Raw genomic sequence first — 12,339 nt, forward strand, 5'->3', positions numbered from 1 at the left:
GAGCTGCTTTAGGTTCACTGCAAAACTGAGCAGGAAGGACAGTTCCTACATAGCTCCTAGGTGCCGCATCGTCAGTGTCCTGAACCACAGAGGTAAACTTGTATTTTACAAATGATAAGCGTACATTGACACGTCACTATTATTCAAAGTCTAGTCTACGTAGGGGTGCGCTCCTGGTACTGTACACGCTAGGCGTCTTGACAGTGTTAATAACATGTACCCATCATATTATCCTACAGTTTCACTGCTCTCAAAATCCTGTTCTGCTTCTGCATCCCTCTCCCCTCCCCCAGTCCCTCTCATTGTGGCTTTGTCTTACACTCCCCCAGGGACTAATGTTGCTGATCATCTTTTCATGTGCCTATGAGCCACGCGTGTATCTTTTTCAGAGAGGAGATATAGGTCAGAGGGCACAAACTTCCACTTGCAAGGCGGGCGAGTTCTGAGGTTACAGTGTACAGCACGGTGCCTGCAGTTAACCACAGTGCTGTGCACTTGCAATGCTGAGATCTTGACTTTTTACCGCACAAAGTGTTAACTGTGTGTGGAGATGGGTGTTAATTAACTTGATCCTACTAGTCACTTCACAATGTATAAATCATGGTGTATACTTTAAATATATAGAATTATATTTGTCAATTATTCCTCATTAAAGCAAGATTAAAATGGCTACTATTTTCCTGACTACCTGATGATCATTTTCTAAAAGATTTTATTTAGACAGAGGGGAAGGGTGAGAAAAAGAGGGAGAGAAACATCGCTGTGTGGTTGCCTCTCCCGTGCCCCTAACTGGGGACCTGGCCTGCAACTCAGGCATGTGCCCTGACTGGGAATCGAACTGGTGACCCTTCAGTTCACAGGCTGGTGCTCAATCCACTGAGCCACACCAGCCAGGGCCTGACAATCATCTTTGAAGGCACATACTAAATGTGTGCCCTCAAAATACAAAATACACACAATTTTTGGAAGTGCTATCATAAACTTTTAGATTTCCTATGCTTTTAACATCATTCGAAAATAAAAACAGTTCTAATAAAAAAGCTTGAATCCTTTTACTGCATTGGGTTGTCTCTTTGTTAAGTATAAGCACTTTCTAAGGTCGAATTTGCCTCCAGCTGGAGAGGGAAACAACTCAATTTTGTCTTGTACGAGAGCCACGGTAACATCGGGTAGTCATTCTGGAGAGTGGCCTGTTCAATAGGGCCACTGTCCCCTCAGATCTGGGATCCATGTCACTGAGGACGCCTTGTGATTTCAGGGCAGAACCACCCCATTTTCTGGTAGCTGGATTCACAGGTGTCCAAAAGAAACCGCTTTAGGCATTATTAAATACATCTCAGAGATAAAAGTTGCTCTGTTTGTTCAACAACTAGGCACTGACAGCCAAATCCACGAATACGAATCAAACAGCTCTTACTGCTAGATATGAAACACACTCAGTGCAGTTATGGGAGAAATGGTAAGTGGTTTCCCAGTGTTTACTAGCTGGGTCTGTTTAGTGAACAGGATGTTTGCAAATGTTTTACTGACCCACACAACTCTGCTCTGATGTGAACCGTGTTTGCTAGTTACTCCAACCAACAGAGTTCAACAAGTATTAACGGCACAGGCAAGGGAAGGCGGTTCCTTTCTACTGACTTGAAATCCTTACTACATTTAAAAAAATAGTTGCACTTTCTTTGTTTACTTAACTTTTTAGAAAAGGAAACAGCTGCCCACTTTTTTGGTTTTGGTTATTCACATGGCAATCCTAGAACTTTATAACCATGTATTTTGGGAAACAGGAAAAAAAGCCTAAAATGGGATATACCATAGGTTGTTTTTTTTTTTTTTTTATAGGACTCAAAAGAGCCTTAAAGTTCACTTGCACTTGAAAAAAAATCCTGGACTTCTTAAAATCTTTCAGAAACAATTTTGCTCTCTCCTTTGAGAACTCATTTTGTGTTCTAAAATTCCTTTCTCGTGGATAATCGGAATTGTACTGGATGCTGTAGGAACCTTCTCACTGGCATCCTGAAACAAGCATGAAATTCTTCATAACACCTTCTCTGCCTCGTAGAGAATATGAGTAGCTCATATACCCACTTACCTAGGCGACATGTGACTACTATGTAAGTGGGTGGGAATAAAGGTGTTGTTGACTGAAAAAAACTCCACATGTCAAAAATATGTCCTTACATGAAACTGCTCTTCGGATAGGCTCTATCAGGAGTGCAGGGCATAAGAGGAGGTTTCCAAGAGACGTAGCTGACAAATGGGTTTACCTTTTTGCCAAAAGAGGAAGACCTTTGTGAGAAAGCTGAAGGGCTGGAATACTGGATAGGCAGAAAGTTATTGAGCAATTTAATAAACAACAGTCACCTATATGACAAATACTCACACAGATCATGAAGGTTAAAATTTATTTCTATTTTGCAAGGAAAAGATGCATAAGCTGCAGTACAAAAAGTTTGGTTTCAATAAACAAATTCAGTTGCAATGAACAAAATCAGTCTTGAGAGTCACTAATCTGAAATAACACAATAGGATACAACAGATGGCGTGGGACCTCCAAAGACGAGACACAGAGGTGGCCTCCGGAACACTGATGAAGGCACGGGAAGGCTGGAGATGGTGACTTTGGTCCCTGCCAAGGTCTCGTGCTGCCGCATTTGCTGTCTGTGACTCTTCCCGTTGTATAACTTGGAGACAGAGTGAATTGCTCAGTGTCTCTGATGCCATCTTGCTGGGGCCTGAGTGCTTGCCATGGCCTCTGGGCTAACAGCTCTTGCTTTACACTTGATAATCATTATAGGAATTCAGCTTTGGACTTGAGTTTTTACAAAAACAGCCTCTTCTATTTTTCTTTCCCTGGATTTAAAGGAAGCCTGAACTCTGTGCTTGCTAAAGATAGATTTGAGGAACCTCTGAGACCCCCATCTTCTCGATCAGGGAATTTTTTGACCAATAAACCTTTCCTTACTCCAAATTCTGGTATGTTGAATATTGGCCTTTTTGAAGTGTTGGGTACGTGAACTTCTGGATGGGTAACAACCCTATTAACACCGCAGACCTACTGTGAGAGCCGAATTCCCTTTGGGGTTATCAGTCACTCACAGGATCTGCTCTCTAAAGCAGCGATTTTCAACTGGTGGCTGCAAGAAACTTTAAAACGTGCAACACCTAACTATTTAGTCAGGGGCACTGACCTCTTTTCCCCTAGGGTGTCAAATAAAAAAATGACAACAGCGAATACAACAAAGTCATCTGGTGTAAACGAATCAAAATTACACCTATCTTTTGTCAGATCAGCAAAAGATGTATTTTTGGTGTGCTGCAGAATTTGAGTAGCTCATTTCTGTGCCGTGAGATAGACAAGGCTGAGAGCCGCTGCTCTAAAAGGAAGGCCTGCAAGCGGTTCACACTCTGTGCGATGCAGCAGAAGCACATGGAGACCCTCGTAAATTTTACACAATGTAGAGTTCATCCACCCTACTCTGAAGAAACACTACTGAAGATGAGCTATCCTTTACCAGAGTAGCCAGGCTTAAAATGCGTGGCTTGTACTATACTGTTTTAACGACATTTCATTTTTATATTGGCATGCCAGTTAAGAGTCATGAAATGGCATATTACTGTGGGATTTTGTTTAAATTCTGGAAAAACAGAAAGATAACATTTCATTCAATTTAATTAAATCTGAGGTCATTTAGGATAGGTGATTTTGCATTTCTTGAAGATGATCCTTTGAGTTTAATAAACATCAAGAACTCTCACAAGCTCAGTCTTGGGAGAACCAGTAAGTGAGAGCAGGGGACGATTTCAGAGACATCATTTCTTCCTTTGTCCAAGGTGATGATTAATTTTGCATTGCTAAATTCAGTCCCTAAACATTTTGGTAAGTACTGTTAGGCTTAATAATTACTTGTAAAGTATTGGTGGTTTGCATGGTAAATTATCATGCCAAGAGTATTTTTGGTCTGTTGTTATTAATGTGATAGGAAAGGGACCAATAGCTGAAAGCAAATGCATGGATCATTCTGCCAAGAACAGAAAGGGAAAAGCTGGAGCTGCAATAAAACTGCAGGGATACTATCAGGGTTGAAGCAAAAGATTATGGAGTTAGGTACATGTATTTTCATTATATGTAAATGTCTTTTCAGTATTATAAGATCAACTGACTCAACGGAAAATGCTTCCCTACGTCCAAACACATTTAAGCTCTCTTAAGGATTGGAACTATCTCATTATTTCTCACGTTTCATTATTAGCACAGCACCCAGTTAAGAAAAACGGTTTATAAGCAAAGTGCTACTTCAGAGAATATGAAATGATGGAAGAAGGGAACAGTCCTTTGTTTGCAGCTGAGAAGACCCACGTCTTCTTCGGTTAGATCTGTATTTGTTTTGAACAATTATTTGGAAAAACTGTCACAACTATTTTAAAGAAGTAACAAATGTCTGTAAAATAGGGGATTCTGTAGTACAAACAATTGTGACATCTTTTGTTCAGATCAAAACAAACAAAAAACCAGCCCCCCAAAAAACCCCACACTGCATGTTCTACAGCTCAGAATTTAAATAAATCCCCAAATTTCAACTTCCACTAAAATATTTATTTAATTGATGACATCTTACAGAAATAAATAAGAGCTGTTTTCCCCTTAATACAGACAGGTGTATTTATATGTGTATATAGTTTTTTACAAAATTGAAGCATATCAAAGTGCTTCCCCTATAACTGTAGCTCAAAAGATACACTAGGAAACAAGAACTAAAATATGCCCATTGTTAAACCATAACGCCGCGGGCTTTCTGAGTCTCAGCAACAAGGACGAGCGTGAGAGAAACAGCACGAGCTCAGAGTCCGCGCTGGGGACTGCGCTCCACGTTCTCACCTGCGTGTGTCACACACACGCTTCTCGCCATTTCTGAACCTCGGTTCTCCACCTTCGAAACAGGACAGGTATGAATTATACCAACTTCCCGGGGCTCTCGGGCAAATTAAACACGCGAATGTACAGGAAAGCTCTTTATAATATGTAAAGAGCTATAAAAATAATGGTTTCATTTCATACAAAAGAATCAATGCATATCTCTCTGGACTGAAGAATAAGCACCAAAAGTGTGTGTGTGTTCTCTCCAGCTGTTTATGTCACACCTCGAAGAAAATGCACCTGAACTAAGCACCGGAGCCTCTCGGACACATGTGATCCAGGGGAGATTTCTGTTACAGTTTTCAGGGTAGCTGAGCAGAAGCTAATGAGTCCTGAGGGTCATTTCGAACTTTGAAGGCTCACAGAAAACAAAACAAGAACGAACATCTGTATTACATCAAAGGACTAGGATATAAGCTACTACTCCTCAGTTACCAATTTCAAAGTCCATTAATTCTTCACAGAAGAAGAAACACTAAGTAATTAGCACTTGCAATTATTTGCTTATGTAAATATGACATTCTCTTGCCTCAAAGATAAAATACTAGTCATTGACATAAGTACTAGTGGCATAAAATAACAAACCCGACCGTAAATTTGGGTATTGGTGGTTAAAGTCTAGTTACACAGAACACGGGAAAGGAAAAGACTGAAGGACATCAATATCATAATGATTTTTTAAAAGCCTGCCACGTTCCCATGTCATAATGACAAGGACTAAAGTTATAAAAACTGCAATATTTACAATACCTCAATCTTAAAACATGTAAAAACTTAACAATAAAAAGTAAAAGTAGAGAAAGCAGGTCAGATAATTTCAAGGTAATCAATACACTTAAAAACCCCATTTAAAGTTAACTGTTTATCCTCACACTAATTAACATGTAACAGAAATGGGAAAAATGCCGAGTATTTTGATTTTTCACACAAGATACAGAAAAAAAAGAAATAATGGCCTAATACTAACTTATTGTTGGAATGGTGTTAACTATAATGTTACTATGTATGGAGTTATAGTCTGGACCTACTTAAGTAACTAGGAGTGAGTGTAATTCATCATCTACTTAAAACATCACTAACAAGATATTGCTGGATTATGTGCTAAAGATACTGAAGGCCCTTCCAAAAATGAGATTCACGTTGGTTGCAGAACCGGGGTCATACAAAACTAGGCTAGTTTACTTTCTCTTAATCATCTCTCTGTAAGACTGAGTGCATGGAAAGAAAAGTACATACTACCTGTCTTAATTCCCTCAGATATAGATATTCTTTAGAACAAAAATAAATGTTTTATTAGGAGTGAAAAATTAAAAATCTTTATAGATCTTCTGGAAACAGTATATTGAAAAGGGTCCGATAACTACTAGAGCACTATAGCACTGAAAAAGAGAGAAATTCATTCACTAAGAACAGTGTGTACTGACATCTGCTGGATACTTATAACTTCACTCTACAAGCTATGAAAGCTCTCAGATACGTTAAAGTCTGCGGACTGAATCAAGTGCACTTCATTCAAGGTCTTCCGTTTCTTTGGTAAACAGGTCTGCCAGGTCAGCCACGGTCAAGGCGGAGGCCTCCGAATGCTTCGCCGACGAGTTCGTGTGACTGCAGCGTTTCCAAGTGAGCAGGGTCGGAGAGAAACCCCGAGTGGTAAGTTACTTTATTTGCATCATAGGCTGCTCCAGTCTTATAAAATATAGGACTATAAACATATCATATTCTTATAAGAATATAAGGACACTATTTCTTCCTAAGTTTTTATAACTGAGTCATAAGAAAGCCCCAGAAGAAAGTAAAGGGTGGGATGGTTATAACATCTTGTTAAAATTAGTGAAGACTTCTATATGTTATTTTCAGGCTTTGTCATAAAATGCCTTTTCTATGTACAACTAATAAGAAAAAGAACAACCCCCCTCCCGACAGTCACTAGTGCTCTCACCTTACAATTTATCTTAGTATCCAAACTTAATTTCTTTCCAGAGAGTTTCAATAGCAATTCTAATTGCTATTTTATTCAGGCAGCTTAAATACGATCACTGAATTCTGTTACGAATGGAAACCACCACTACAAAAAGCCTGCAAGTTTGGGGCCAAAGCTCTTGCAGTAGCCTCGTTCCTTCCCACGAACCACCAACGGAAGACAATTTCTGGATTCAAACGGCTTCTCTGCTCACTCTGAGAAGCGCCCCAGACTCGTTCCTGGGAAGGAAACTGCTCTCCCAATCACACCTCTCACAAGGATGCAGTTAGGCATCTGTTTGTTTTTAAAATGGCTTTACGAGGAACAGGTTATGAAACAATTATTAGGAAGTTTTAGGATTCCAAAGCTGATATTTTAAAATTAAGGCTGCTTTGGTCTCCGCTGCTATTCCGCCTTTGGAGTTAACGTTACGATTACCAGCAGAGTTTGAAGTCCAGACCTTCCTATCTGCATGCGACTAACCAGGAAAGGCCCAAACAGCACTCGCCCATACTCTCTGCTGTGCATAATGCACCCCCACATTTAAGCACTAATTTCCAGGTATAATTCACATTGTACGGGGGAATTAGTACTGCCCAGGTGTAATGCGCACCCTTAGTTTTCCCTGAAGATTTTGGGCAAAAAAAGTGTGCACTATACCTGACAAAAATATGGTAAGTTTCAGTTTACAGATATCAGTGAAGGCTTTTGGGCTGGACATGAAGATAGATTTCATTTAACAATCCAACATGGCAAAGAAATATAGGATAGTTTATATATTTTCACACATTACAGTCCCTGTTAATATGTTAAGTCAAATACAGAATGAGCATTAACGGAAAATTCTGAACAGGTAAAATGCCATACCTTGCCTCTAACAAGCATTCACACTTGTGCCTTTTGGCTGACCAAGTGGCCACCGCAGTGAGGAAGCTCCAAACACTCATGCAACCTTGTACACAAACAGAAAAACCTCCCCGTCGACTCAGTGAACTGCTACCTACCTCCTCTCGGCAGTTTTCAGCATCGCCTGCATTCTTTCTTCTATCGTCGCTTTAATTAGGAATCTGTGTACAATGGTGGGTCTAGGAGGTACATAATAATTACAAGTTTAAAAACATCTTAAAACTAGTGAGAACACACGCACTTCATTCCATACACATTGTATGTCATCTGCCAGTGGCAGGTAGTAACGGAGGTGCTGGCGGGGGTGGGGCTTCAGCAGTGGGGCTTCAACACTACTTACTCCCCACAAACTAACATTCTCCTGAGGGGCACACAATACCCACATCAACAAGTACGGTACTTTGGGGTTCAGATACTGCCTGGAGGCTGGCATGTGAGTTGAAACATGACTGATGGGAAGGAGGCTGCTTAGCAAAGACGTGGGGAAACCGTCCGCACAGAAGCAGCAGCAAACCAGTGCACAGTCCTGGGAAGACAGCACGTGTGGCGCAGGCTTAAACCGTGAGGGGCAGAAGGCAGGCCAGCGTGGCAGAAGCACACTGTGACGCGCGGCAGGGAGGTGAGAATGACACCGGAGGGGTGGTCACAGGGGTGGCTACCTGGTGTAGGGTCTGGGAGGACGCGGCAGGAATTTGGATTACGTGGTGGGGTTTGTGCATGATCTGAGTTACGCTTGTTCACACTTCAGAAATCCCTTCGGCTGCTGTGTGGAGTTGGACCGCCAGGCAGCAGGTGAAGACAGAGAAGCCCGTTAAGAAGTGCTGCAGTCGGCCAGGGAAGAGGGTGAATTGGCTGTACATGGGTCTCATCAGCAAAGGCAGTAAGCAGTCAGCAGGTCTGGAATATTTTTAGGAGGCGGAGCTGACAAGACTACCTAGATGATGGCTTGAATATGTGGTATGAAAAGAGAAATAAGGAAGAGTCCGAGATTTTGGTTTAAGAAACCACAGAGATGACAGGGCCACATTCTCAGATGGGGCAGCCCTGGGGTGGGTGGCAGTGGGGCAGGGATAGTTTTGTGTTGTCCGGGTTATCCTGAGTTTTCTACTAGGCATCCAAGGGAGCCGCAGAGTCTAAAGATGCAGATGCAAGACAGGAGCAGGCACATGCACCTGGGATGGGAGCAAAAGGGACACGTCTGGACTACACTGAGCCTCCCCACGCGCAACCACAGGTGGCCTGTGCTTCTATCCGATACCAGACTCTGCCCTGAGTATTAGACCTCCTGCCGGCTCAAGGGCATTGTCCCGGCCTTCTTCCCACCTCCTGCTTCATTCGTGTCTGTTGCTAATGAATCATTCTATTATTTCTCCTGTATGAAAAGGAAGGAACCACCTCTCTTGATCCCACTCTCTTCTTTTTCTCTGCTGCAGCAAAACTCACAACACTAGTCCTACCATCTCTATCCAGGCAGCAGTGCATCGTGGATAAAAGCATGGGCTGCAGAGGCAGAGTGGCTGTTTGAAACCTGCCACCACTTTTACTACCCAGGCGCGATCCTGGACAAGTTACTTAACCCTTTCTGTGTTTCTTAATAAATAAATAAAATCCCATCCTATCTTGCATGCCCTTCAGGCCACTGTCTCCACCTCTCCACCCAAACTGGTTTTGCTCTCCATGCTGCTACAGCTAACAATCAACCCTCAATCCTTCCCTTATCTGACACTCAGACAGTACATGACACAGCTGATCACATCTTCCTTCTTGAGTTCTATTCTTTACCTGGCTCCGAGGACAGCTCCTCCCTCCAGTTTTCCTCCTAATGCATTATTTGATTCGTTTGTGTCCTCTTTGCTTTCCTTGTCCTTTTTCTTCTTCACCCAGAGCCTTTAACTTTGGGGGGCTCTGGAGTTTCATCCTTGGTCCTCCTCTCTATCCACACTCTCTTTGTTGGCAATCGCATGTGGTTTCAAGACTTAAAAATACTAGCATTATATGCTGGTGACTTTCAGATTTTTCTCCAAACTCCACACATGCTTACAGAATAGACATGTCCATTTGGGTGTCAAATAAACATCTCAAACTTACATGTCAAATGAAGTTCCCCCCTTCCCTCAGCAAATCTGCTCTGCCCGATAGTCCTGCCCTGGTTCACTGAAAGCTGCTTCATCCTTCAGTCGTGCAGGCCAAACAGCACGGTACTAACCTTGACTCTCTCACATACCATAGCCAGTCTGTCCAAAAATCCTACTGGTTCTACCTTTGAAATAACTCCAGACCCTGACCATGTCTCATCATCTCCACTACTGCTGACGGGGTCCAGGTCAACGCAACTCTCACCGAGATCACTGCAGTTGCCTTTTTACTGGTCGCCCTTATTTCCCTCTCCCCCATGGCACTCAGATGACTGTTTCGACATTGATATCATGTCGCTCCTCTGTTCAAAGCCTCCCAATGGCGCTGGGCCCTGTATAACAACCCCCCCCCCCCCCCCCCCGTCAACCACCACAACAAACACATACCACTCCAGCCAAGCTCTGTGACTTGAAAGAAATCTATTTCTTTCCTCTTTGCTTACTCTACTTCAGCAACTCTGGCTCCTCCTTATTCCTGAAGCATACCAGGTATACTCCTGACTTCAGGCCTTCCCACTAAGTGTGTATCTACGTGGACGTTCTTCTTTACAGTGCATCTCCTCAGCTTTCTTTATCCCACTTCTCACCTCTTTGCTCAAATATTACGTTCTCCATAACAGCCTTCCTGGCCAGCCACCCGTACTCTTACCCCTCCTTACCACTCTACTTTTCTAACTCCTAACACGGCATACACTTTACTTACTATGTTTATTGTTTACCATCTGTCTCTCTATCAATTTCTTGTAACTAGAATTTAAGCCCCATGAGAGCTCAAACGCCTAGAACAGTGCCTGGCAAACAGGTGCTCAATACAGATTCACTGCACAATGTGGCATCAACATGGGGGGCTGTTCCAGTTGGTGATGGACAGAAGAGGTACTTCTAATCTGACTGTATCTGATTTCCCTGTGTGAGGCAAGACCATCGTCAATGGGGAGGAAGAAGATGTGGAAGACTTGAGATAGTCTCCTTGGAAAAAAGGACACTATATTTACAGTGGAAGCATTGTAGAATTGTCAAGTAGTACTAAATGCGTTTTTAGACTTTCATCTGAGACGGGTCCAATGCATGCTTTAGAAACACTGATAAGACAAGAAGTATGTTTAGAAATGTAAGCAAAAAAAAAAAAAACAAGTAAAAACCCAGCAAATGAACAACACATAGCTGCATTTTAAATGGTATGTGGCAGCACCGCAAAACAAGCTTTCATTTATGCTGTTACTTTGCCATGATTTGCTAAAGGTCTGTTAGATGAACATGTCTCTTTCCTGCTTAAAATTAAGCCACCATGTGTCCTCTTGGCTGCGGCTCACAGGGCAGTCCACGTTTTTGAGTGTGGCACGGAAGAGTTCATCCCCGCCATCCTGGCCTGGTCGCTTTACGCCCTGACACCGCGAACCCTTACAGTCCCCAGAAAGAGCAAGTTGGTTACGTCCTCTGTGCTTCTGAAAGGTAACTCTCTCTGGATGCATCAACAGCCCTTTTTGGCCCAATTTCTTTTAAGAGTTAACCTGATAAAGTGTTTTCTGACTCTCTAGAGCAGTGATCACTCCCTCCCTTTGTTACCACGGCGCTCCTATTGTACTTTTGCACATTCCACTACATTATATTCAATCCTCTGTTTCCTGTACTACAGGGAAACCTCACTGGCACAATACATTGTCTTATGCTACTTACTCTTCAGTATCCAGCACAATGTCTGACATACAGTAGGCACTTAATCAAAATTTATTTATATATTACTTTTTAAAAAAGATTTTATATATTTATTTTTAGAGAGAGGGGAAGGGAAGGACAAAGAGAGGGAGAGAAACATCAGTGTGTGGTTGCCTCTCATATGGCTCCCACTGGGGACCTGGCCCACAACCCAGCCATGTGCCCTGACTGGGAATCGAACTGGTGACCCTTTGGTTCGCAGCTCACTGAGCTATACCAGCCAGGGCTCAGTCAATATTTATTTAATAAGTTCTTTGTATGGATGCATTTCTTTAAATAAAAGTACTATACGCTATATATTATGCTATTTGGTTTACTTTGGGCCTTGCACTAAATCTAATTATCTCTTAGAGCAGACCATAGAGTGAGGCTCTCTTTTCCTAAGGTGAAAAATTTAAAAAGGAGCTGTTTGTTTTCAGTCATGAACGAAATATGCCTTCTTTTAAAAATATGAGCTACCTGAGACAATAAAAAATCAATTCTTCCCAAAGTTATGATGGATGACTTCATCTTTGCATTTGTCTTCAGTATTTTAAGAAACTGCTTTGATGAAGTAGTATAGTTTGTGAAAGAGAGACAATAAAAATCTAGGAGAATTTGGGGGTTTGTTGTTTGGAGGAGGAAGGGTTGGAAATCTCTCAAAATGTCTTTTTTAAAAAATAAAGATTTCATTTATTTATTTTTAGAGACAGGGAAAGGGAGGGAAA

At 42.0% G+C, this 12,339-nt stretch overlaps 1 protein-coding gene across 1 annotated transcript in view; it reads right to left on the bottom strand.

The window, feature by feature from the left end:
• Nucleotides 1-2,388: 2,388 nt before the first annotated feature.
• SHPRH (SNF2 histone linker PHD RING helicase) overlaps nucleotides 2,389-12,339 on the bottom strand; it is a 73,471-nt gene continuing 63,520 nt past the window's right edge. Inside the window, exons 29-30 of the mRNA XM_053663431.1 lie at nucleotides 7,880-7,960; nucleotides 2,389-6,520 (exon numbers count right to left, since the gene is read on the bottom strand). Of these exons, the coding sequence (XP_053519406.1) occupies nucleotides 6,424-6,520; nucleotides 7,880-7,960 (178 nt within the window). The 3' untranslated portion in view covers nucleotides 2,389-6,423. The remainder of the gene's footprint in view (nucleotides 6,521-7,879; nucleotides 7,961-12,339) is intronic.

The sequence above is a fragment of the Artibeus jamaicensis genome, unplaced genomic scaffold (assembly GCF_021234435.1).
Source record: "Artibeus jamaicensis isolate MK-2021 breed Jamaican fruit bat unplaced genomic scaffold, CSHL_Jam_final contig_3176, whole genome shotgun sequence".
Lineage (NCBI taxonomy): Eukaryota > Metazoa > Chordata > Mammalia > Chiroptera > Phyllostomidae > Artibeus > Artibeus jamaicensis.